Source organism: Rhamphochromis sp. 'chilingali' (assembly GCF_963969265.1).
Source record: "Rhamphochromis sp. 'chilingali' genome assembly, chromosome: 8".
Lineage (NCBI taxonomy): Eukaryota > Metazoa > Chordata > Actinopteri > Cichliformes > Cichlidae > Rhamphochromis > Rhamphochromis sp. 'chilingali'.
The window spans coordinates 13,505,895-13,533,274 of record NC_137935.1 but is presented as its reverse complement, the minus strand read 5'-3'; the positions used below and the strand labels follow the sequence as shown (position 1 = coordinate 13,533,274).

Sequence of the window (27,380 nt, the reverse complement as noted above, 5' to 3'; positions counted from 1 at the left end):
GATTTCAAAAAGCTTTTTCATTTTACTGTAATACCTGCACTAATTTTCCTCCACTCTGGATTTTTTGACTTGCATATATAATTTGTGTGTTGTCATGTGTTGTGATGGTAGTGAGACGGCGGCCGTAAAAACAACACAGGAGGTTGAGCCGGAGATGGTGAAGATTTTCGCTGATTTACCAGGAGGCACAGGATTAAAATGAGTATCAGAGGGATTGAGTTCAGGTTGAGAGGTTTGGAAACAAAGTTAAAGCGGCAAGGGTGAGATTGTGCTGCCAGGCAGGAGAGTCTCTTCCAGAGAGAGCTGCAATAGGAGGACCACAAAAAACATTTCTGGATTGAGTCAACATGGACAAGCTATGTTTGTGTTTGTGCGTGATTTCCCCCTCACTACACAGAAACCTTGTTTGTCTGTGTATCTCTATATTTCACTTTAATCATCTGGACAAAATCCACCAAAACATTTGAGACTCCAAAAATTCAGCTGAAATATATTTAATAGTAACAAAATAACATTAACGTATAACATTAATATCAAATGAACAGTGGAGATTGTACAACAGTTCCTGAGTTGTTACACACATCTTTGACACTAATGTCTAAAATGACACACTGTTGTTACTGACAGGCTCAACACTGCAGATACACACTGAACAGTGAATACTGTAAATGTATTTCCAATAAACAGTTTATTGCAATATTTACAATAAGGTATGGAGTGCTACGCATTCAAATGAAAAGCTCCAAAAAGTATATGCATGTATGTACATTTATAATACTGAGTCAAACCTGGACAATATGTCCAATACTCACAAAATAATTAGTAAAGCACAAAAGGTCACTTATACACAGAAACAGCACTCCAAGAAATCATCAACACCACCTTTATAGTACATATTGAGTTTGCAGCATATTGGAATATATGGTGTTAAAATTCACACTTTATTCTGTACTTGTACATGTTTGTTTTCATTTGTAAATATAGTCATAGGCTATTAAATTGTGCCTTCTAGTCAGCTCATGAGCCTTTTGCAGCCTGCTACTTATTGCCTGTTTAACTACAGTATGTACAAAAACATGTTTCGTCCTCTGCATGTGAAACAAACTAAGAACAAGGATGAAGTAAACAATTTACGTCCACTGTAAAAAATTGAAGAGCTATAAAAGAGGATTTGTCCAAAAACAGTGAGGGAATGTAGTTTACAGTAACCTTTGTGATGACACTGTGATATAAACATCGACCTCCACAGCTTTGAAATCGTTTTATTGTACAGTAGCTTTATGTTGAGTATAAAATGAGAAAAATATGTAAAAACCAAATATTTTCATGGAATTTAATATTAATAAACAACAACAAAAAAATCTGTGGCATTGCAAAACTCAACCAAGTGCCACAAAATGATATTAAAATTACTTTGGCAAGTCGGCTGATTTGATTTTGATGTGCATCAGAGAATAATGTGCCATGTTAGACTCCAAACTTTACCAAGTGGAGCATCATTGTTGCAAGTTTACTTCGTCGTGGTTACATCGCGTCCTCTGTGTCGGCTGTCAAATAACGAAGGAAGACTTGTGGCGGAAATGACCCTATGAAAAACAGGAAGTAGGAAGTTACCTTAGATTTTCTTTTTTTTGGATTTGACTTCCAACGAATGCGGTGTGCTTTGTAAGTTTACCTCATCCGCGTCTCCATACTCAACACTGCTATTCTGTGCAGGCCAGTTGTAGCTGAAATAAAGTGAAACAGAATGCATTAAAAGAAAAAAAGTCAGGATTTTGTATCCTTTCATCAGAGCTGCAGACTGTACTCACTTATTTTCATTGTGGCCTTTTTTGTGGAAGCATCCACGTCTGAAGGAATGACAAATGGAAACCGCCAAGCATAAGAACGCAACCACAGCACCAAACACCTTGAGGAAAATCCCCAGGATGTCAACGTCATCTGCAACAGGGCACAGAGAAGTGCTCTTGAGAGAGTTACGTGGCCTGAGGCATATCGATAGCCTTTAACCATGACTTATATCATTGCTGCATTTTCATTTTTATGTATATCTTGTGTAATTGCCACACTCCTAAAATCCTCACTTAATTGTTATTGGCTTCGATGAAAATAAGAAGAATTTCATGTTCATTAAATACACCAACTCAAGATACCAAACAATGAAACAAATAAAAACAAACTTTGTCTGCTTATCACATTAAATAAGAAGAATTCAGATGATGTACAGTAACAAATTTTGACATTTAATAATAAATGTGATAAAAATAACGAATTAGATTTTTTACATGAATTATGGTGAATGTCTTTTGTTTGTTTTTTCCATTATTTTTTCTATAAAAATGTTCAAATGTTCAAAAATGAACAACTCCTACAACAAAATGAATGCCTATAGTGTGCAAAAACACTTTAACTGTGTGGACAGCTGCTTGATCCTTTCTGCTTCATGTTCTGGCTGCAGAATACGCTGTCATGGGCATGTTAGCATATCAGGGGCGTGGGTGTCTGAAACTGTTGCTTCCCAGCGAGGTGCTGGGATCAGACTGACCTGGACAGCCGGAGCTTTCCTGCATCCAGTTCGTTGCAAAGGGATGACGCTCAGCAGAGGGAATTAGTTTCCCTTAGCTGCCTTCAAATGGCAGTTATAAGCACAAAGTATGCTTGGCCTTCAAATAGTTTATATAATATTTAGTGGGAACAGTGGTGCTTGGGGTAAAATTAATGAAAAATATTGATGTTTGCTTTGAGATAAAGTTTATTTCATTCCTACATGTGAAGTCGCGCCTGTCTTGTCCTGTCTGTGTTCATATGTTTTAGCTTCCTTCTGTTATTTCACACTTTTTCTCTTTGCCGTGTTAACTTGAAACTTGAGAGTGAACGTGTCTGATTTTGCTTTTGGCTTAAAGTGCTGTCAAAAGACCTGCTTGGCTGGTGTGAATGTCACTCACAGACTTCCATTATTTGCGTGGGACACTGTGCATGCCCCGCATCATTCTTTGCCTGGCAGTAGTACTCCCCCGCGTCCTCCTTCCTGACCCTTCGAAATTTCTGTGGAGACATTTTTAGAAAACTGTCAGTGCACTGACACGCAGACGAACTGTCAACAATAGGATGTCTGGCTGTGGTTGAATATAGCGACATTTTGGCCTTCAGATGGATTTACGGGCTGCTTTTAATACTGCTGTAAGATTTTAGATTAAAGGGCATCGCTCTATGTTTTATAACATGGTTAAATTTCTGCCAGATGTTAAACTTTTACCTGGAAACACATCAGTTTGGCTTTAAATGCAACATTATCCTTGTTCCATATGCCAGGTTTTGGATAAGTGTTCTTACTGGCTCTTTTTACACACGAGGGTTAATCCTGCTCTTAGTCATATAATGCTTAAGGTTTTATTTAGATTAAGCGGGTAACATTTACATTAGATAAGCTCTGACAGAGAATACCCGGCACTAATGAGTCCTGTCTACAAACAGAACAGACAGGCAGGGAGAAGAAGTTTACATCTGTTCATTTAACAATAATAATAGTAAATACTGAGTGCTGCCGTGCCTCAAGAGATATTTTGCACAGACAATAGGAACTGAAATGATAAAGCCATAAATGTAGCAACAACAGGATGCTTGTCATTTTTGTACCAGGCCTCCGGTGTCGGGGTTGATGCTGTAGGAAGAGTTGGCAAACTTTGCGCTGTTTTTGGGATCCTGTGGAAGCTCTTCATTGTTGTGAAACCAACGGTACTGAGGAGCGGGAAAGCCCTCATTTTCCAGACATCGCAGCTCTGTTGATGTTCCCACTGTGACGGCCTCTGGCACGCTGCACCGTGGTACAACAGGTTTCACTACACACAAAAAGCACAGATTCACATCAGGCTGCTGAATGTTGTGTAGCATTTACACACTGCTGAAAGCGATACTTTTACTTACTAAATGGCTAAAGGATAACATTTCATCATTTCATCTGTAACAACATACTTTGCTGGCCAGGATTTAAAAGTAGCAAATACGTCCATAAAATTAATCAGGAAACTGTTGACTGAGCTCAAAGACCAAGTGGGTGATTTCCTCATTGACTCCCACACAATCTGTTTGCAACCAGAGGTGTTGCCACCTGCTGGTCACTATAAAGAATGCAGGTTTAAAGAGCATCCACACTGGCTTCACTTTTCAGACACACAGGGTTATTGTCCATAAAGTCCATAGTGGTGCACAATTTATATACAGGCAGTGGTTATGCCACATACAGCAAACACTGCTGGCACTCGTTTTTTGTGTTTCTCTGTGTGCAGGCCAGGGTCTGCAACAGGCTCCGTGTCTAAAGACAAGTCTGCGACTCCCTGAGGTGAAGTGTGTTCTCAGCCACTGTATGGTGACAAAGAGAACTGTCATCAAGTGATACGTAAGGTTAAAGTTGGAATTGTTATAACGTCGCCACAAGCCCCAGATATCCCGAGTGATTTATGTAAGTGGGTGTTAAATGGTTGTGATTGCTGTCCCAGCAGGCCACTAGCTTAATCTACCAGCACCTCAAAGGCAACGGTTAGATGCATGGCAACCTCACAGTGACAGCAATCATGATGTAGCTTTATATTTCAGAAGTAAATTGAGTGTAAAATGTATAAACTGCCACATAATCTTAATATCTATTCGATTATAAGAACAAAGTGTGATTAGAACTTTAGAGGGTTGACGATATAGACATGCAGTGACTTTTAGCTCTGCTCTCCATACCTCTTACTGCAAGACTAATAAGTATTTCATCAAAGTCCCTTTGATCATCGATGGCGGCCACCTCGCAGCGGTACTCTGCTGTGTCTGATCGAGTGGCGTTGAAGATCAGAATGTTGGCCGGCTCTCTGAGCTGAGCTCTGCTCTCCAAGTCCCCTTTTGGAGAACGACAGAAAGAGAGAGAGATGGGGGGGTGAAAAACACTTTACAATTGCTCATTCAAATACACAGCGTGACTTCACGGCTTAAAAACAGAATTCTGAGCCAAGGTCTTTCAAGGTAGCATTCACTCAGCTAAGCTTTGAGTGCTGCGACTTTGCTTTGAAACACTGTGCTCTACTGGTTTCTCTAAAAGACAGTTTCCAAGAGGTTTACCTGCTATCTTGTTTTGAAAGTACACATAACTGGGAACACCATTTTTAATCTTTTTCCACTCGATCCTTGGGTTGTTTGTCGAGATGGACTCTATTAAGCAGGTCAGTTCGATGGCTGGGAAGAAAACAGAACGCATGACAGCATGAGAGAGAGGCAGGCTAAATCTGGAAAAAAGAAACGGTACTTTGGTTAAATAGGTTAGTGTGATTTTCGAGCAACTCACGCTCAAACTCATTTGCCCAAACAATCTTGTCCGTGGTCCGGAGGATTACCCCAAGTGATGATGGAATGTGACCTGTGGAGAAAAAAAAACACAGGCAGTAAACGCTGAGTAACGCGAGCATTTTCATTAGCAGACATTATAAACCGGGCATGTTGCCTAATAAACACTGGATTAGACCGACAAATATAGCTGACATAAGTGTGCCACATATTTTTAACCCCTGGAGGGTCTTAAGGACATTTATTGTCGTTAAGCACAAAGGTGGATGCATTTTTAAGACGCCTCCAGGTGTTAATGAACTCCTTGTAGAAATATACTGTCATTAACATTTAACTTGAATTATTTGTGGCGTTTAATTGGATAATAACGTGACTTATGATGAGTCGATGGAAGAGACCAGGGCTAGTTGTAAATGATAATGAAAGAAAACAGAGATTTGACACGAAGGACTCTGTAAATATTTGGATAATGACCCATTTTTTGTTGTTGCTGTTGTTGTCAGCTTTAATCCTGCGCAAGATGAAATCCAGACCGAGAATGCAGCAGACAATGTAAGTAAGCGTGCAGACAAGAGCCAAAGTCACTTTAGCTCAGTTACTAAGGATCAGCAATGCTCTTGTAATAAGTTGCAGGACAGAATAAAACGATTTGTGTTTAGTACTGCAGCACAGCCGGCTCAGACCAAGTAAATGACACACAGGCTTTAGCCATTAGCAAACATGACAGTTGCTATATTGACTTTATTTCACACTGCTTGTTTTATAACAGAAAGGCTCCAAACATTAACTGTATATAGAAGATGGATGTTGCCACTGTAACCTCACTGAATTCCTATGTTGTAGTCTCAAGCTACACACTCACATGCAGTAGTAACTAAGGATGCTCCTGGTAACTAATTTGCTAGTTATTTAAACAAGAGAAAAAGTCAACCCTCAGAGAACATTCAGAACTGAAGTGAAGTGATGAGGTTAAATATTAGCCATACAATAACTGCACATGTATTTGAGAGCTATTTGAAGCCGCTAATCACATGTCTTGATAATCAAGTTGAGTTTTAAATGTAAATCTGTTGGACACTGTGCCATATATAATAGTCACAGTACTTAATGTCACAGTACCAACAAACCACAGCCCTGGTTTGTGGCTGGTGGCGTCACAACATTTCTCACCGGGATGGAGCTGCCACTGCTTATTAATAAAAACCAAATAAGTAACTTAGCTAACTAGTATCTTTGGTACCAACTAGCAAGAGGCAGAACATTTTAATGTGTAATCAAGTAGTCGCATGCATCCCTAGTAGCAACTTGGTAACTGCAAAAGCAAGCCTAACTTGTTCTTTTGTTTTCAAAAGGATGTGAAACTAACACAGAACATTCAGGAAAGTGTTTACTGAGGTCATAGGTCAGTGAAGTCCAGTAATTTTACTTTCTTTTTGCAACCAGGAGAAAAACCCGGAGAAAGAATGGAAGCAGATTTGAAGCAGATTTTCCTCTGGCCTCACTTTTCCAGCCTGGAGCTTATGTTCAAATTTTATGCACAGCCTGCTGTTCCCATCTTCTGTGTGTGCTTCTCTTGCACAGTACCCTCACCTGCATGTCACGTTACCAGGTTAACCAGCGATTTTTAACTGGCTGCAAGTTTGAGTGTGGTTGGCCCTCCAAATGTTTACCCCCCAGCTCATCACCAGCAACAGGGATGTCCTTTAGCCATTAGAAGTGAGTGTAGTTAATGCACATATGGTTATATTAGTTGATCATAATAAGACACACATAACAGAGTTTTCTTCCTGTTCTCTCTTTCCACAGTCACATGCTCGATCAAAGAGTGTTGTTTAATTGTTGGGGTTTCCTCTGTATTATTGTGGAGTCTTTACCTTACAACAGGTGACTGCTGTTGTGATTTGGTGCTATATAAATACAATTTAATTGAACTGAATGCAAGTTTTTAATTTCTTTTTTTAAGCGACCGTTACACTGGAAACCATTCTGGGGACATTAACTATTAAAAAAGGGGGAGTTAGAGATGATATCTTTATATTGATTTCTGACAAAAACACAGCTGCAGAGATAGTTTGCATCACTAGTTATGTTAGATATTATGGATGACGATGCGCCCCTGAGGAATAGCTGGAAATGGTCAATGATGTGTCACCCAGTAGACCAGAAAGCCCCCAAGTCATTTCAGTATTTGGTGCAGTGTACTATTAAAGCGTTTACTCACTGAAGAAAAAAAATACTGGTTTAGAGAAGGGGTGCGCAGTTCATCCACTTTTACACATCGTTTAAAAACCATACACACTAAAATATTACTAGAATTACATTATATTATTATAATGTACATCTAGTATATAGTATATTATATTACTAGAAGTACATGTACATTTTTTTGTATTTTTTCAGGGCTAGCTCCTTTGCTAAATCATAATACTAATTCATACTGAGGTTGCAAAATAAATCATTTATCAAGATCCCCAAACAAATCAAATCAGAAGCACAAGAATAACTTCACAGCGGGAATGAGCTCACATTTGAACCATACTTAATCAACCATCTTCGTTTCCCTCTGGCACAAACACAACACATGAGACGCGCTTATTTTAAGTTCAGTGCTTGAGCGAAACGCTGAAAGCAATCAGTGTTATTTTGCAAATGTCAGATTATAACGGCGAGAGGCGTAATTCACAAGTTTTGTTCAATTTGGGTCCGCCGAATGCCAATTTAAGTGGAAAATACGTGAATCTGGGGACGAGACGGGTGTGCAGTGTGACATCGAATTAAGGAAATGTGAAAATTACTGCTCGGCAAACACAAATAATTCAACAGTCTTTGCTAAGGCTAAATAAGTAGGTTTCTACCTTCCCTTGGTACCCTATAGTCAACATTTTTTTGTTCCAAATGCAGTAATTACTGAGTACACGCACAACGAACAGCACCCATGCTGAGTAATGAAGGCAATCACGCTCCCAGTGGGGGCAGTAGTTAGGGTTTCAAATAGAGGCTGAAATTAGACAATAATAATCTGAGCCGCCCCTGAATACGACAAGACATCCCTCCTGTTTTCCCGAGGCAGCGTGCACTCTGACTAACTCCGAGGGATTTGAGCAGCCTTGTTAGGACACGGGCGTCCCTGAGTTGTACATTGTGACTGGGAGCCAAAGGGAGAGCGAGCATATAGCCTTCAAGTGATGAAAACATGGGTCCAACCAAAGCATCCGCTCTTATAAGCACAGCTGCGGACAGTGATGAGATCTGACTCGCAGGTCTCAGCTTCCGTCTCTGCTGCTGACTTTCCCACCCTGTACATCAAGGGCTATTTTTACCACAGCAGTGACTGGACATCCCGAGAGACGCGACGAAGGCCCGTCCAACTGAAGCTCCCTCGACATACACACGTACTGACCCTTCAAAATGCCCTTTGAACTGCTTCTTCCAGATCTGCGAGGTACTCGTTTTGAGGAACGATATTTTTGAAAAAAAGAAAGAAAGAAAGAAAAACAAAAGCTCTTTCAAATACTGGAACGTTTAATTAAATCTGCAGCTGCAATCACACTGCAGACTCAAAGTATCACGTAAGAGAAAACAACTGCTTTCGCAGTGTTATGGGTTGCAACACGGCCGTGTGTGATGTGCTTTTCAAAGTTTACAGGAAACAGATCTGCTCGAGTTCATCTGTTTTCATAAGTATGTTGTAACGCTGACAAAATCTCCTTAGAGGATACATCTCCCGTGTTCATCTGAACAAAAACCATGGAGAAAAACAAGTTTTTAGCCTTTATTATCTGGGGCGAACAAAATCTAGAATCAGTGCGCACCGGTTGTACAAGCAGGAACGGCGTTAACAGGATGTTATTAAAGGTTTTTCTCATCTCTCTTCCAAATAATGCAAAATGTAGGACGTGGGAAAGAGTAACCACAGTCAATTAACATGACAATGTATAACTAATTACTAATGCGAGCTTAAAATAAAAGCACGCAGACAACAATGTTTGGTAGCCTCCCTTCCCCCGTGACACGGTGCAGGCTGAAGAGAAGACAATGTTTCTGAATTATGAAAATAATCTCAGCGCTTGCTGGAAAGCAAACAGGGGCTCATTTTTAATCCCTCTGTCATTCTAATGCAAAGACAAAGTAGGTCTATAGTCAGTTCTGAGAGAAACTGGCTTTTAAATAGCCACATTCAGCAATCCTCTTACGCTCTAAATATGAAAACAACCACCCATCCCTGTCCCTGCAACAAAAAGTTGTTGATCCAGTGAATCTATAAAAAGCTTTTTCCCAGACATTCCAGTGCAGTCGCAGCAAATATGCCGAAGACAGTGGATGGAGCGAGGAGGCCCACTGGGATTTACAGCATACTGGAGTGACTGCGTAACAGAACAACTCAACGCTCAAGCAGATTTGATTAAGTTGGTTATGTTGTTATAAGAACTGGGAGGAAATAAACTGTTCATTCAAGCTACGCACGTGACACAATGACTGCAGCACCTCAGACAGATGAAATATAAATGAAGTCCCAATAAAGCACAAGGCCGATAAAATATAACTCATTTTTCGCAACCTATAACAACGCAGCTTAAATTACATAAAACAGCAACGCCAACAATGTTCATATTTGATAGAGCGTGTGTTAAACACTAAAATACCAGATATCCTCTGGTTCCTGCCTCTCATATGTGAATATATGATTGTAAACTTTATGAACTTGGAAAAAGCAATTTGAATACATTTTTGTGGTGTGTGGGAAATGGGACTCTAGCAGTTTTTTATCATCTATTGACAGAAAAATGTATCAATTGCTCCTGAACAATCATTCAAGACAATTAGCATTTAATGAAATCCTAACACAAAAACTCAACGGCCAATTCATTAGGTACGCTTTGCTCATACCAGGTTGGACCTTTTTTACTTTTAGGAATGCTTTAATTCTTCAAGGCATATGTTCAACAAGGTGGGGGAATCAGATATTTTGGACCATGCTGACATGATAGCATCACGCAGTTGCCGTGATCTGTACCTCCCGTTCCGCCACATGCCAAAGGCATTCATTGAGACAAGCTCTTGATATCTGGTGAGTGCAGAGGCCATTTAAGTATGGTGAAGTCATTGTCATGTTCAAGAAGCCGGTTTGAGAAGATGAGTACACTGTGGTCATGAAGGGTGGACATTGTTAAAACTACACAGGCAGGCTGAGGCATTTAAATCACACAAACTTGGTATTAAGCAGCCAAAACTGAGCCCAGAAAACATCTCCAACACCATTACACCAACAGCAGCAGCCTGAATAGTGATATAAGGATGGATCCATGCTTCCTGGTTGCTTACACCAAATTCAGACTCTACCATCATCAGATCAAATCAGTAAACATTTTTCCAAGCTTCTCCTGTACAGTTTTGGTGAGCACATCTGTTTCCTGTTCTTAGCTGACAGGGGTGGCACATGGTGTGATCTTCTGCTGCTGTAGTCCATCTGCTTTGAGGTTCAACATGTTTTGCATTCAGAATGCTCTTCTGCGTGTCCTCATTACTTACTTATATTTATCTTCTTATCAACTCAAAGCAGTTTGGCCATTCTCCTCTGACCTCTGGCATCAACAAAGCATTTTCAACCAGAGAACTGCTGCTTACTGGATATCTTATCTTTTATAGTAAACCCCAGAGGTGGTTTCATGGGAGATTTCCAGTGGATCAACAGTTTCTGAAATACTCAGACAAACCCGTCAGCCATCAACAATGATGTCGCAGTTCAGTTTAAACTTCAGCATGTTGTCTTGACCATTTCTACATGCATAAATAGACTGTGCCATGTGACTGGCTAAATAGCTATTTGAGTTACCTGTTGTACCTAACAAAGTGGCTGATGAGCAAATGATTACAGATTTTTATTTTTGATGCAAAGTCTCATTCATAATGTCCAAAGCCCAATTCTGAGTCCGGAAAATCTCAGAAATAGCATTTCTTTTTTTTAACTTTTCAATTTTCTTGCAGCATAAAGGAAAAAAAAATTAACAATGTAAGAATTACATCCAATTTTCTGCACATCAGAATCACAAGAAGGCATCTATTTTTACCTTAACTTAAAATAATTCAGCTTTACACATCAGTGCGTTCCAGTTATATGCAGCATGAATCACAATATGCTAAATGCAAAACGTTTGAATAACGATTCATTTTCATTATTCAAACATGACAGCACCCTAAAGCTCAAGGTCAGAACATAAACCAAATCGTGAGCTACATTCACACACAGCTCGGAGTTTTTACAACCAAAACTTGAGAGCATAACAAATGAACCTCTGCCTGTCATCTCCGCTTAGTCATTTGATTTACTGCTTGCAGAGCACCTGGGTGAAAAGTTCAACACTTAGTGGTGCACCCACCCGCAGCCAATTAGCCGACGCAACCATCCAGCATCAGCTGATCGCCACAAATCTCTAGCTGTTGCTGCTGCACATCATCTTGTCACCGCTGCCCTCGACCTGCCTCACTCATGGCACCCCACTCACCATCACTATCGATCAATCACCACGTGATCAGGAGAGGTCAAACTACAATAAAATGAAATTCAAGCAGCCTCAAATGTATATGATGCATATACATATATGCAACAACCAAAAAGACAAAGCATTTTAAATATATATTATTCACAGGCCCGTGTTTCTGTGTACCACAGGTCTCCACCATGTGGCTGCCGTCTTTTTATACTAAAGTAACGTTTGCATTGTTTGTATTCTGGAAATTTCTTTAGAAATTAGTCGACAAGTGAGCGTGCAATATGTATGATTTCTAGGCTAGGTTACACGTTTTTAAAATCACGTAAAAAAAAAAAAATTCAAAACGTCAAGGGTGCTCTGACAACTACGTCATTTTCCAGCTCGGATGTGAGGTTTGCTCAAGCGTAAAACAATCAAATACAATCTTCAATCGATAATGAACAGACTGTTAAAACGCCACAAAACACAACAAAAACGTTTTCCTGACATTTCCCAGCCCGTTTACACGTCAAGCTAACGTTAAAAAACGTCCTTGTCGGCTCGTAGCGCTGACAGAACCGCTACAGCTCGGATTTAACTTGACTGTAGTCGCACCTCGCCGACTCCGATATGATAATAGCTTTGTGAATAAGCGGGGGAAAACTCACCTAGGCTGCTGTAAAGCACAAAACAGGCTACGAGTCGCGCAATCGCCATCTTGCAGCGTATCATTTATCGGTTACAGCTGCACACACTCAGCACCTCTGAGAGGTAAGAGGAGGATGAGGGCACAAAAGACTGGTGGATGTTGCCATCGACGAGTTTCCATAGCTACAAGGGCTGCTGTGTGGGGTTGCGCCCTGAACGAAGTCTGACAGGCGGTAGGCGGTGCCAAACATGCCCTCCACCTCCTCCTCCACACACACGCACAATTCTGACCGTATGTTCTCGTGGGAAAGTGGCGACCTACACCCTCTAGTGGTTATTTTACTTTTTGGGACCTTAAAAGACCATAATAGGGAAGATTTTTTCCCCTTTATTAAAAGAAACATATAACAGCTGAAAATCAAGCAGCATTTTGAGATCTCTTGCTCACGCTGACAGACAGACGCATTATATACATGATCAGAAGAAAAGGATGCCGATGCAGATTAACAGACTGGATATAATCTTTTACGGATGATGCTTTGTTTTGTTCTCCCCAGTTCAGTGTGAATAAGAAGTACAACTCATGCTAAAGTCTCCAGTGAGCTGACACTGTAATTGGTGTTTGAACTGAATCAGAGAGGAGAGGGAACAAGGCAATCATTGCATCAGAGTCTTGTAAATAAACATGTAACGCTGCTCTCTTCTGTATGCTCGGGAGGACTGTCCCTCTTTTTCATATAAGATAAAATGGTGAGAAATGCATAATCAGGATGATTTAAGATGGATGTAGGTCAGTGTTTTGATCATCAAAAGTGGATGAGAAACTGATTTATTTCTATGAAAAAAAAATAATTTCTCTATTTAATTTCCTTGATACAGTAGGTGTGAGTATATTTATGACAATCAGTTTCAATGTTAAGAGTATGTTGAGTATGTCGTCTGGATATTTGAATACAGTGAACTGATTCTTCTGTTTTATGCATGGAATAGACATCGAAACTGGAATGAGAAATAAAATAAAGTCATTTAAAGGTCCATCCACTATAGCGTCAACTATCAGTTTGACTTCTCACACTTTCATTTAGCTTCCATGACACATTTTTTACATTTTTAAAGAACCGTTATGATGGAAACCTGAGACGCATACATGTGAAAAAGAGAGTTTTTACAGGCCTAAAGGGACTTGTGGAGGAACTTTGGCACACTCTTCATTACAACATTGCTTCAGTTCTTTGAGGTTTATGGGCATTTGTTTATGCACAGCTCTCTTAAGGTCCAACCACAGCATTTGATTGCAGCACCTTGGTTCTTTTGTTTTTGGGCCATTCTCTTTTAGATCTTCTTCTGTGCTTGGGATCACTGTCCTGTTGCATGACCCAAATTGTGCCCAAGCTTTAGCTGCCAGGCAGAAGGCCGGACTGAATATACAGAGTTCATGACTAGATGGTCTGGTTCTGTGGGAGCAAAACAAGCCCAAATCATGATCGCTCCACCACCATGCTTGACAGTTAGAATGAGATTTCTATGCATGCAGTAGTGATCTGCAAACAGTCTGAGAAAACGTTCTATCTATCTATCTATCTATCTATCTATCTATCTATCTATCTATCTATCTATCTATCTATCTATCTATCTATCTATCTATCTATCTATCTATCTATCTATCTATCTATCTATCTATCTATCTATCTATCTGAAAACAGTTGCCTGTAAGACCCCGCTGAGGTCTTCGGCAATAATTAATCAACACGACAAGGGCATAAAGGCAGAGGATCCCCCCCCCCCCCCCCCCCCCCCCAAAGGAATCCTCACCAAAACAAATATAACAAAAATCACTGATGATGCAACATTTATTAAGAAAGAACCTTGTGCTTTTTTATCTTTATTTCAATTTCAAAAGATTGCAGCGTCCTCTATAAATTGTTTTATATTCCCGACATCAAAGTGTCCTATAAAGATTCTATTAATATGATTTTTATAGAGTTGTATTTCCTATAATTGTTTTGACAAATATCAGCTTCTTGGATTCCTGGAAAAAGCAGTAGATGGCAGTGTGAAACCAGAAATAATAATCTGCCAATACATCTCACTCATCCAAAGATCAACAGCATGTATGTAGACATAAGGTCTATAATTAGGTATGCATATATTATATTTTGCATTTCCACAATTTCACAGTCACATGATGTGAAACTCTTCTGATGCAGTTAAGGTTTAGCCCACTGAATACAACCGTGTAGTTCACCCACTACAAGAAAAAGAAAGAAAGAAAAAAAAGACATAAAAAGGCAACATATTACAGATGAACTTGTTGCCCTCTTTGAATACTCATGCTCCATCAGACCATGCTGCCCTGCTTTCACTGTTGGTAGTGTTGCTAGGCAATGGTTCCTCTGTTGACAAGCTCTTCGTGGCTGCCCTTTTGTTGCAGCTCAGACAAAACTGTACATTTTGATTGTTTTACAAAGAAATATCCAGGTTTGTCATCTTCCTTTTTGAGAAAAAATGTGAAGACTTCATTTTTCTGAGTGAAATGCAAAAAATATGTGCCATGCTTCAACTAATTAAAGAGCCAAATTAGCCAGAGCATCACAGTGTGACAGTGAGTCATATTACAGGTGTTGCTCATTGGCACCTGCATCTGTGCTATGTAGCTGTTGTACAAGGCGGTGGCTGTTTGCTTGAGCCATCGTGCATCATTTGCACAGTGATTATATATCTTCCAAGCTATGAATAATGCACTGCAGTTGGATTTAATATCCACCCAGTCTTTCCAGTCTCAAACCCGCAAGCCCTCTTCGTGCAAGCTTGATAGGCAGGTCTAACACCAACTAAGCTATTTAAGGGGTTGAAATAAGCGCAGGATATTAAAGCATATCAGCAGGTAAAACCTACAGTGAATTAAAGGAGCAAATTTCTTTCTCTAGTTCGTGCTTTGCGCTCCTTCCTGTGAGTTTTGACATTTTGCAGTATATCATGAAAAACAGAAACTGCTGCTGCTGAATGGATAAACGCCTGATAAACACATTCTGGAGTTTAAACATTTTGATTATACTCTGAAGCCTCAGGGTTTTTATATTTTATTTGTAGTACAGCGAAAATTCTGTAAAGACTCTTCATCTGTGAGGCCAAATTGACCAACCTTGGCCTTTGTGAATAAGAGACAAAATTCTGAACTACAATAAGCCTTTTGTTATTGACTGTTGTCTGCATCTCTCAGCTACAACTCCACTAGATTCAATGCAACAGAAATAAAGCACAAGAAACATCACATCTTTTTAGTTAGTCCCCTTAGTCAATGTGCCATGCACTATAACCTTTAATAATGGTTGATCCGCATTAATCTGCATGCAGTACATCTTAACTGCACTACTGTATAGCTCTGTGTAAATAATCATTCTGTACATTCGATAATCTTTAATCCTACAACTGTTTACAACTTGCATAGTTCCCATTTCTGTATAGCTGTATATCTCAGATTTCTGTAAAGTTATTTATTTCATATTCTGTATAGTTTTTCATATTTATATCCTGTTCATATCCTGTACATAGCTTGTACTCACTACAGCCTGTACATACTTATAGTTATAGAATATTCACAACATACTTCATACCGTGTACATTATAACATACCATAATAGACCCATTTCTGTAATATACTCACATATCTATATTATTGCTAATATATATTGTAATATATCTATATCACTAAAGCACTTCTGGATGGATGCAAACTGCATTTCGTTGCCCTGTACCTGTGCATGTGCAATGACAATAAAGTTGAATTCTATTCTATTCTATTCTATTCTATAATGTATTTTACTGTTTACTACTTTGTCCATGATTTCTATTTTTTCTTACAAGACTTAAATGGTTAGTCAAATGGAGGCACTTTAGTCCCTCAAGTGTAAATACTGTATATAATAACAGCTTCCTTATAGCAGCTTCTAAAACCAGTGTTACAATGTGCCTTAATATTAGAAAACAATAAAAACAGAGATACAGGAAACATGGTAAAATAGCTGTAATTGTACTTTTCTTGCTAGAGATTTAAACTTGAACACAGCTTAAAATATAGTCTTGATTCTGGCTTGGAAAAGCTATAAAACCATTCAGTAACAATCTTAAAATCAATCTCTTACAAAATTAAAAGCCCACGTGGCAATTCTCAGCGTGGTGTGATCTCTTTTCCTGGTTTTAGTTGCAATTTTAAACGTTCCCTTCAGAGTCATGTGATTTATTTCTGAAATCTTAGCAGTCATGAGACGAAGGTAAGTAGGGCATCTTCTGACTCTTTCGACTGGACCAACCATGGAGAGATTATTCAGGTGTTTTAAAAGACTTGCTCATGACCGAAACATTTGCCCTTCTTTGCCAAAGCAGTCACATATTTCACTTGCAGCGTATCATCTCTAAACTGCCGGATTCATCAGTCAGTTACTGCGAAATACACAGCGAGCTGTGTTCTGCAGCGAGAGAGTTCTGCAGGTTATTCACAGCAGATACTTTCTGTTTATTTCATTTAAAAAAATCAGGGCAGAAGTGAAAGAACATACCAGGTCGCTGTCTTGCACAACGGCAGTAACGCGCTGTTATGCCGTGCAGAGACGCATCATTATAAACCTGCTCAAGATAATGGCCATCCATATCCAAACTTTAGACCTTATACACTTATTATATTGTGTATATAAATGCCTTATATGCAGTTCAGTGCCCAGTACTTTTACATACTGCTGTTTCTCATGCTTTTCACACTGAAAACAAATGATACATATGTTGGATAGATGAAGGCACTCCACATCTTAAGGGATTTAAAGAAATGCTAATGTAGACTATCTCTGGCTTTATATTGGTCATAACTGTCACACTTTCTTTGATGGATATTCTAATCTCTAAGTAACCTTCTGTGAGAGTCAGAAACCTGCTCTTTAAAGATTCCCATAAAGCCTGCCATCCCCCTCCATGCAGCCATCATTAGTGTGTGTGTGTGTGTGTGTGTGTGTGTGTGTGTGTGTGTGTGTGTGTGTGTGTGTGTGTGTGTGTGTCTTTTTCTCTTCCAAATATTTCTGCTGCATATTGTTCCTGTTCTAACTGTATAATGTAAGTACATTTAAGCTGCATTGTGCTTTTTAAAACTGCGAGATTCCTGAGGCTGTGTAGCTTGCGCTGCTTTTGATCTTTCATTTTAAATGTAACATTTTTCTGATTGCAGCTGACACACATTCGGATGGAGCTTTCATTAAAAAGCTGCAGCCAGAAGAGTCGGTGGGACTTTAAGGTGCAGCTCAAAGTCCCAGACACAATGACCAGATAGAAAAGGCAGGAAAAGGAACAAATGTTTGGGAGGTTAAAGTTTCACATCATGTCAGATTGAAGGAGGCAAATGGGTTCGTTAAGGAGGGATTCAGCGTCCTTCTGCGGCATTATGTAACTATTCACTTAAATTAAATTATCTCTATATAATCTTAATGCTTCAGCTCATTGTGACCTTTATGGATATCCTGATAACTGTTTATTTGTGCCCTTTATAGCATGATTAGTTACCACACAGCAAGAAGCCAGGGGCATTTCTGTGTGGGTTTCCTACAGCTGCTCCAGTTTTTTCCCCACAATCCAGAGACATGCAGCTTAGATCAACTGGTGATTCAAAAATATACCGTAGATGTAAACTGGTTGTCGGTCTCTCTGCATTAGATCAGTGACCTGCCCAGGGCGTACCCTGCCGCTCTATCCATGACAGCCAGGAAAGGCTCCAACCCAACTGCAACCCTGAACTGGATAAGTGGAGGAAAATGGAGGGATGCATTATTTATCTGCACTTTCTCTAAAGCTGCAGTTTTCTAATGTCATTCATTAGAAATTACAAATGATCTCTGTATAAAATTTCAATATCTCAGCCAATAGAAGAGCTGAATTATAGATCAGGTTATGAAACTGAAATTACAAACTTAAAATAAAATAGCTTCTTATTTTACATCTGCTTCCCCTGTAAAAGCAAAACAAAACAAAAAACATAATGTGTAAAAGTACAGTACAATTTACTGAAGGAATTTTCCATGTTAATTTTTATGGATTTGTTTAACCACACATTGAAATGTACCATTTATGATATAAGAAGGACAGAATAACAGGTTACCTTTTGTGATATTGATTTCACATATGAATCATGTGATCAGGATAAGGAAAATACAAGATAGCCCCAGTGTTGTTAAAGGTTTGCAGATGTAAAATCTTGAAAATCAATCAAATCAGCTGTGCCTTCATTGCATTTGTATGATCGTTGTCATTAGAAAAAGGCAGAAGTTGACTAAAGCTCTAAAATCACCTGTGAGGATATAAAGCTTATTTTAACTGTTGTGCAGAACAGTAACAGATTCTTGAACCAATTCTCTGAAGCCACTGACCCCTTTCATCCAGTAACTTTACTGAGTGTGTCAAAGTGAACGTACATTATCTGCTTTACACTCCAGGCCACATTTGTCAAGATGATGCTGAATGTGATGTGAATGATGTCTTGTAGCCTGATCCTCAAGGAACAAAAGATTTAGCTGAGTTTTTGTTTTCTCACTGAGGTTTTTCAAGAAAATTAAATGAAAAGTTGTGTGGTAGAGAGATGTCTTTAGAATAAATACTGAATAACTCCATATTTTGCATATACTTGAATACTTCTACACATCTGTGCTTACAGTACTTTTTTAAAAACAAAAAGTTCACTGAATTGTTTCAGCTAGTGATGGGTAATAGTTTAAATTCTTCTGTAAAAAAAGGAATAAACCATAGCAGTATTAAACACTGGGAACAGACTGCACTGTTCAGCTTGTAGCACTGTAAAGTTTGTCTGCTGGTTGCAAATGGGATTAACTTTACAAAAGTTATGAGAAAAGTCAAAAGCAGTAGGCGAGTTCTTTGTGTTCATTGTGTTTTGCTCACGTGCAGAGATTCCCGCCGTTGGCCACAACAGCTTGAACTCCTTCATCAACTGAGCCTCGCCCACAGTGAAGCTGATCACATTCAGAGAGGCTAAATGGCACCGTGATGCTGCACAGATCAAGAGTGTAGAATTAGACAGCGCTGCATCTACAGCTCTTTTTGCACTGTGGTATTTATAGATTTCACAAATGAGCTGGAAAATAGTGCGATGCACAGGAGAAAAAACACAGATGTTTAGAGGCTTATTGATTTTAGGTTGAACTTCAAATTTCTGCTTTTCTTCCACACCCTGGTCTTTTGCTTTATAATGATAATAGCTGGGTGTGTTTTCATTAAGAGGAGCTATTTCTGGAAGCACTGTACACCTTTACAAACATGCAAAACCATGGCAACTACACTTAGCTAAATGTGTTTTAATATAACTGTCATCAAAAAGCTGAGTGCAGGGCTTTTGATGGGTGTGGAGATGCTGCGTGCGGGTAGTTATATAGACTCACTGCAAATCAAGACTGAAAAAAACGTTAAAATTAAATTATTTAACCTTCTGAGCTAAGCTGAAAGACACATGTGAAGGATAGTGCTGTGATTCGGTGCGCTGAGAAAAGCAAAGCGTGGCGCTTCGCTACTGCCGTATTTTCCCCACAGATACACAATTTGGGCGGGCTGTTCACAGACTCTACTGATGACCACTGAACATGACAAGTGATTCTCATCTGAGGAGCACTGCAGAGAATCAAAGTGACTTTGAGGCCCTAAGCCCTCCTGCCAACACAATGGATTTGTCAGTCACATCTGCTGCTTCATAGACAAACAGAGACAAAGGACACAAAGATATCAAATTGTTTTTGGATCCTGTTTTTAAAGGTTATGTTTAGCATTTACGCCTACTTTTAATTGTTCTCATTGATACAATAATTTCTGTGAAATGCTGCAGTGTGTCTGCGTCGGGCAAAAAACTGAAAAAAAAATTGTTCGAAAATAATTCACTTTATTTTTTCTCTGGGTTATAAAAGTTATATGAGATTTTTCTGAGACACTACAAGGCTTACTTAAGGATTATTTCTTTGCCTCGCACTAAATCCAAATGGCCCACATGTTAATTCACACAGTCCACAAAGTCAAGCTCAGCACAGTAGATCAGCTGATCTCAATGCCAGCCCACATGAGCTGAGAGCTCAGCTGATGCCCTTAGTTAATTTCAGGTATGGCACACTAATTAAGCTAATTATCCTTATACATGCTTATACAGTTGCAGCACATCTGCAGGCCACTTCGCAGCCATCCTCCACCTTTTATTCTTTCTCTTAATTAGTGTCATGGCAACTTGATGCATTTTGAAGGTGCAGATATGGTCAACATTGAAGTTCAAGCTGAGCTTCAGAATGGGAAAGAAAAGTGATTTAAGTTAGTCTGAAGGTGAAACAGTTGCAGACAGGCCGGTAGGAGTATTTTAGAAAATGTTGAACTACTGGGATTTTCCCATATAACCATCTTTAGAGTTTATAGAGAATGGCCTGGAAAAGAGAAAATATCCAGCTGTCTGGGTGAAAATGTCTGGTTGATTAGTCTGGACTGGTTAAGTCTATGGAACAGTGACTCAAAAAACCCACTTGTTACAGCCAAGCAGAAGAGCATCTCTGACTGTACAACACATTAAACCGATGAACTAATTGGACTAGAGCAGCAGAAATCCACACTGGGTGTAATTCCTGTCAGCTAGAACAGGAAATGAGGTCACAATTCACACAGGCTCACCAAAATGGGACATTCTCTGAGTCTTGAGTCATGAGTCATGATTTCAGGGTGAGAATTTGGCATAAACATGAAAGCATTGATCTGTGCTCAACAGTTCAGGATGGTGATGTTGTAATGGACTGGTGGATATTTTCTTTGCACACTCTGGGCCTCTTACTACCAGCTGAGCATTGTCCAAACACCACAACCCGACTGAATATTCTTGCTGACCATGTCCATCCCTTTGTGACCACAGTGTTCTCTTCTTTTGATGGATGCTTCCAGCAGGATATGGTACCGTGCCACAAAGCTCAAATTATCTCAAACTAGATTCTTCAACATGAAAATTAGTTCACTGTACTGAAAGAGCCTCCACAATCACCAGGTGTCAATCTATATATAACATCTGATATAATTCCTTGCTCTAGAACAAATATCAAAGTATAGTGTACTATTATTTCCCAGATTCCCTGCTTTATCCCATCAAAAAAAGTCCCACAGACTGAATATTTGACATTTGACAGGCTAATTTGAGGCATTTGTGCTTGAAATGTAAGTGAAACAGTAAGAAGACACTGAGCTAAAGGCAATTCTTCCAGACTGACTCACGCATGTCAAAAAGTCATTTTGTCTATCATATGACAGAAATTTGTATATGTATACATGTTTTCTGTTTCTGTCCCAGATGGATCATCATTATTATTAAAACTACAGGATGGGCCATTTATATGGATACACCATAATAAAATGGGAATGGTTGGTGATATTAAAATCCTGTTTGTGGCACATTAGTATATGTGAGGGGGCAAACTCCTCAAGATTGGTGGTGACCATGGTGGCCATTTAGAAGTCGGCCATCTTGGATACAACTTTTGTTTTTTCAATAGGAAGAGGGCCATGTGACACATCAAACTTATTGGTAATGTCACAAGAAAAACAATGGTGTGCTTGGTTTCAACGTAACTTTATTCTTTCATGAGTTATTTACAAGTTTCTCTTTGTTCACAGCCATTGACATGTCGAAGAGGTTAACACGTGAGGAGCCGATCGAAATTGTGTTGATATCTGGTGAACACAGTAACCGGATCATTGCAGCAGATTTCAATGCAAGACACCCTACGAAACCACCCGTCTCCCATGCTACAGTTAGCAAACTGCTTGCTCAGTTTTGTGAAACTGGTTCAGTGTTGCCAAAATGTGGACGCAAGAAAACTGTCACTAATGAAGAAACATCAGTGGCTGTCCTAGCTTCATTCAGCAAGAGCCCACAGCGTTGCACTCGCCGCATGTCACTGAGAGTGGCATTAGTTGAACATCCCTTCGGCAGATATTAGCTACTCACAAATGGCACCCTTACAAACTCCAGCTACTGCAGCATCTCAACGAGGATGACCCAGATCAGCGCACAGAATTTGCAGAATGGGCAAAACAAAAATTGGAACAGGACCCTCAGTTCATACAGAAGATTTTGTTCAGTGATGAGGCAAACTTTTATGTGAATGGTGAAGTTAACAAACAAAACCACCGCTATTGGTCTGACACTAACCCACATTGGATGGATCCCTCCAAGACTGTTGGAACAACAAAAGTGATGGTTTGGTGTGATATATGGGGTACAACGATAGTGGGTCCATTCTTCATCAATGGAAACCTCAAGGCCACTGGATATTTGAAATTGCTACATGATGATGTGTTTCCCTCTTTATGCACTGAAGCTGGCACGTTCCCTGAGTTTTTCCAGCAAGAATCTGCACCACCACATTATGGGTGCCAGGTCCGAGCATTCCTAGATGAACAGTTTCCTGGAAAGTGGATTGGTCGTCGTGGGCCAGTTGAATGGTCCCCAAGGTCTCCCGATCTGACCCCCTTAGACTTTTATCTTTGGGGTCATCTGAAGGCAATTGTCTATGGTGTGAAGATACGAGATGTGCAGCACCTGAAACTACGGATACTGGATGCCTGTGCTGGCATTTCTCCTGCGGTGTTGCTATCAGTGTGTGAAGAGTGGGAGAAGAGGGTTGCATTGACAATCCAACACAATGGGCAGCACATTGAACACATTTTATAAGTGGTCAGAAACTTGTAAATAACTCATGAAAGAATAAAGTTACGTTGAAACCAAGCACACCATTGTTTTTCTTGTGACATTACCAATAAGTTTGATGTGTCACGTGGCCCTCTTCCTATTGAAGAAACAAAAGTTGTATCCAAGATGGCCGACTTCTAAATGGCCACCATGGTCACCACCAATCTTGAGGAGTTTGCCCCCTCACATATACTAATGTGCCACAAACAGGACTTTAATATCACCAACCATTCCCATGTTATTACGGTGTATCCATATAAATGGCCCATCCTGTAGTAGGAGCACTATGAGGTAATGCAACACACCATCTATTGATAATGACTGTTTCGTCAGACATATGAAAGGGAAAGTGAACTACAAGCTAATCAATACTCTGAACTTGTAAAACTCATAGTGAGAGCTGATTCATATTTTGAAAAATTAATGCCACATTTTTTTTTGCACAAACACAAAAATAAACCATCCGTCCATCCATCCATCCATCTTCATCCACTTTATCCGAGGCCGGGTCGCGGGGGCAGCAGCCTAAGCAAAGAGGCCCAGACCTCCCTCTCCCCAGCCACCTCCTCCAGCTTATCCGGGGGAATACCAAGGCGTTCCCAGGCCAGCCGAGAGATATAATCTCTCCAGCGTGTCCTGGGTCTGCCCCAGGGCCTCCTCCCGGTGGGACATGCCTGGAACACCTCACCCAGGAGGCGCCCAGGGGGCATCCTTGTCAGATGCCCGAACCACCTCAGCTGGCTCCTTTCGATGTGGAGCAGCAGCGGCTCTACTCTGAGCCCCTCCCGGATGGCTGAACTTCTCACCCTATCTCTAAGGGAGAGGCCAGCCACCCTTCGGAGGAAGCTCATTTCTGCCGCTTGTATCCGCGATCTCATTCTTTCGGTCACTACCCACAGCTCGTGGCCATAGGTGAGGGTAGGGACGTAGATCGACCGGTAAATTGAGAGCTTTGCTTTTACACTCAGCTCCCTCTTCACCACGACGGACCGGTGCAGCGTCCGCATTACTGCAGCTGCAGCCCCAATCCGTCTGTCGATCTCAGGCTCCCTTCTCCCATCACTCGCGAACAAGACCCCGAGATACTTGAACTCCTCCACTTGGGGCAGGAACTCATCCCCGACCCGGAGTGGGCACTCCACCCTTTTCCGGCTGAGAACCATGGCCTCAGATTTGGAGGTGCTGATCCTCATTCCCGCTGCTTCACACTCGGCTGCGAACCGTTCCAGTGCGAGCTGGAGGCCCTCACCCGATGAAGCCAACAGAACCACATCATCCGCAAAAATCAGAGATGAGATTCTGAGGCCACCAAAGCGAAAGCCCTCCGCCACTTGGCTGTGCCTAGAAATCCTGTCCATAAAAATTATGAACAGAACCGGAGACAAAGGGCAGCCCTGGCGGAGCCCATCACCCACCAGGAACGAGTCCAACTTATTGCCGGCAATGCGAACCAAGCTCTTGCAACGGTTGTATAGGGATCGAATGGCCCGTAGCAATGGGCCAGACACCCCATACTCCCGCAACACCTCCCACAGGACACCCCGAGGGACACGGTCGAATGCCTTCTCCAAGTCCACAAAACACATGTAGACTGGTTGGGCAAACTCCCATGCACCCTCAAGTATCCTCGAGAGGATAAAGAGCTGGTCCAAAAATAAACCAGCAACTAAAAATAAAAGTTGAAAAGCAGGGCTATTCTGTTGTGTAAAACACTGCTGACCACTAATGGCCAAAAGTGTGAATTATTCTTAGAAACAGTCTGAAATGATTGTGACCTACAGAGCTTTTAAAAACACCATAAACAGACATGCAGCAGAACATCTGCTCAGCAGTCGACGTCCTTGACATCTTGCTTGGTGCAAGCAGGTTAGCGAGCTGCAGCCTGACTGACTGATGCTGGATGGGGCCCTCAGTGTACACACCCATATGTCTCTGTCACTAAAGCATCCGAGTCTGTGGGAGCATTTGAGCCTATGCATATTGCACTGGATTTTAAACACACTACAATAAAGGAACAGAGCCAGGATTTGCTGTGGGTTTTGTTTGAAAATTGTGGATTAAGGACACTATAACTGTATTCTTTTCCAGTTTTTAGAGTAATCTTGTGGAGGACATGGAAAAAAAAACTTGTCTGCTCACAGTGGCGACAGATTGAGATGATCCCACCGGATGATCACCCTAAAAATAAGCAAGTGTACAGGACTTGGTGGTAGTGGAGTGATATAATCTTTTATTCAAGCACAAAAAAACCCCACGTAATAAGCCTCCCTTACATGTAGAAATCCAGCAGATGCAACATGCAGCAACGTGACCTTGAATGATCAAAATCAGAAATGCTGCACCAAAATTGTACTGATACACTTTAAAGCATTCTGCAGCAAGGATGTGGTGAAACCGAAATCTGATTAATGATGCCTTCATTAAAAGAAATTACTGTTTTCCACAAAAAAAATCCCTGAAATTATTTTCCAGACAGCACGACTGGTTCGCACTATATTTAAAAATATAGACTTTTTTATGTTCCCTTGCTCCATTTGGTAATAACTATCCTCAGCCTCCTCGATTGGAGCTGTAAAACTAATAGAAGTGGTGTTACATAAGAGATTATCCTAACTCTTATCTTTTCTTTGCCATTCGTTATAGAAAATCAAGTTCTCCATAGAAATTACAACAACAACAAAAAAGGCTCTCCTGTGGTCTTTTGAAGCAAATGTCATGTTTGTCCCCGTGGAAACAGGCTCATCAAAGGCTCGGGATATTCAAGGTATAGGCCTATAATGTGTCCTGGTGTTGTGTCAGCACTTCTGTAACTTTAGGTGAGGGTTGGAGAGGGAAGGGGGGTCTGGCGGTAATATGACCTTGTTTTGCCATGCAGCAGCCACAGCACAACGCTGCACAACTCCACCGGCAGCAATTGTGAGAATCTGACGGATGCTCCACCTTCCAAATGGCTCGAGCTGCATTGCTAACACTTCTTCCGTGCAGCTCTCTCTGCGGAGTTTAAATGTAGGGGCATGACTAAACAAGAGCTTCCTGCCACACTGCTATTGATAATTAGGACTCATAATTTATGACTCACAACTTGCATTGTATATGCCATTGAGCCTGCTGCTGAGTAAAGCCTTCCTTCCAGCAGCAGCAGCAGCAGCAGCATTCAGGCTGTTCTCTTACTGGCACAACATGAGCTCAGGGAGGCTTTCTTTAGCATCCTGCACTGGGTCTCACACCTATAAGAGCTGCACCGAAACATATATGCAGCATGCTACAGCTTGCTGTGAGGGAGGAGCAGATGCTACCTCTACCTCATATTTGCACGAAGTTTGATTCATTTGAACACTTTTTAGAGGCTTGGTACTGCAAAGCTCTGTGGAATTTCACAATAAAGGTATATTCAATATAAATTATTATTTTACTTACTTCCTGTCTTATAAATCCTTAACCCCTCATCTTGTGTGAGCCCATGCGAAGGCTGGAAGCAAGTAACATAGAGCGGGTGAAAGAAAAAGAATCTGAATGGGGGTAAATGCTTGCTTACAGCATAACAATAAGTGGAAGGTTTCATAAGATTATCTGAATGATGGCAAGCGGCATGGTGGAGCTGTGGTTAGCACAGTTGCCTCACAGCAAGAAGGTCCTGCATGGGTTCAAATCCACCCTCTGGCTGGGGCCTTTCTATTTGGAGTTTGCATATTGCACAGGTTCTCTCCTTCAGTCTATAGAGATGAAGGTAGTGGGGTTAGGTTAACTAGTAATTTGAAGTTGCCAATAGATGTGATGTGAGTGCAAATGGTTTTCTGCCTCCATGTGTTAGCCCTGCAACAGACGGGTGACCTGTCCAAGGCGTACCCTGCCTCTCGCCCTGTTGCAGCTGCGATGGGCTCCAGCCACACTACCACCCTGAAGAGGATGCGTGGATCACAGCTTTGGTCTTGAAAGTAACCACACCTGAACCTGACACCTTTATGAGAATTTAAGGTGACATTAGTGCAGCACCACCATCACCAAATCAAAGAATGGGCAATTATCTTTTGTTTGAATATTCCATCAAAATGTCCCACATCTGAGATAAAGTGCAACTCATCTCGAAGATGAGTTAGAGACTGTGTTCTGTATGATACTTCAGTATGCCTGTCCCTTTTAAATGCTACTGCATTTAACACATATGCCCGAGTTTATGTGGAGGAGGCTTA

The 27,380-nt window shown here is 40.7% G+C and overlaps 1 protein-coding gene across 1 annotated transcript; it reads right to left on the bottom strand.

Annotated features, from left to right (window-relative positions):
* Positions 1–285: 285 nt before the first annotated feature.
* Positions 286–12,608, bottom strand: jam3a (junctional adhesion molecule 3a). The gene is made up of 9 exons (XM_080888903.1): positions 12,461–12,608; positions 5,324–5,395; positions 5,101–5,214; positions 4,729–4,881; positions 3,637–3,839; positions 2,946–3,045; positions 1,812–1,941; positions 1,676–1,727; positions 286–1,586 (listed from the first exon to the last, which is right to left on the bottom strand). The coding sequence occupies exons 1-9, from the start codon at positions 12,522–12,524 to the stop codon at positions 1,551–1,553; spliced, it is 924 nt and encodes a 307-aa protein (XP_080745029.1). The 5' UTR covers positions 12,525–12,608; the 3' UTR covers positions 286–1,550.
* Positions 12,609–27,380: the final 14,772 nt, after the last annotated feature.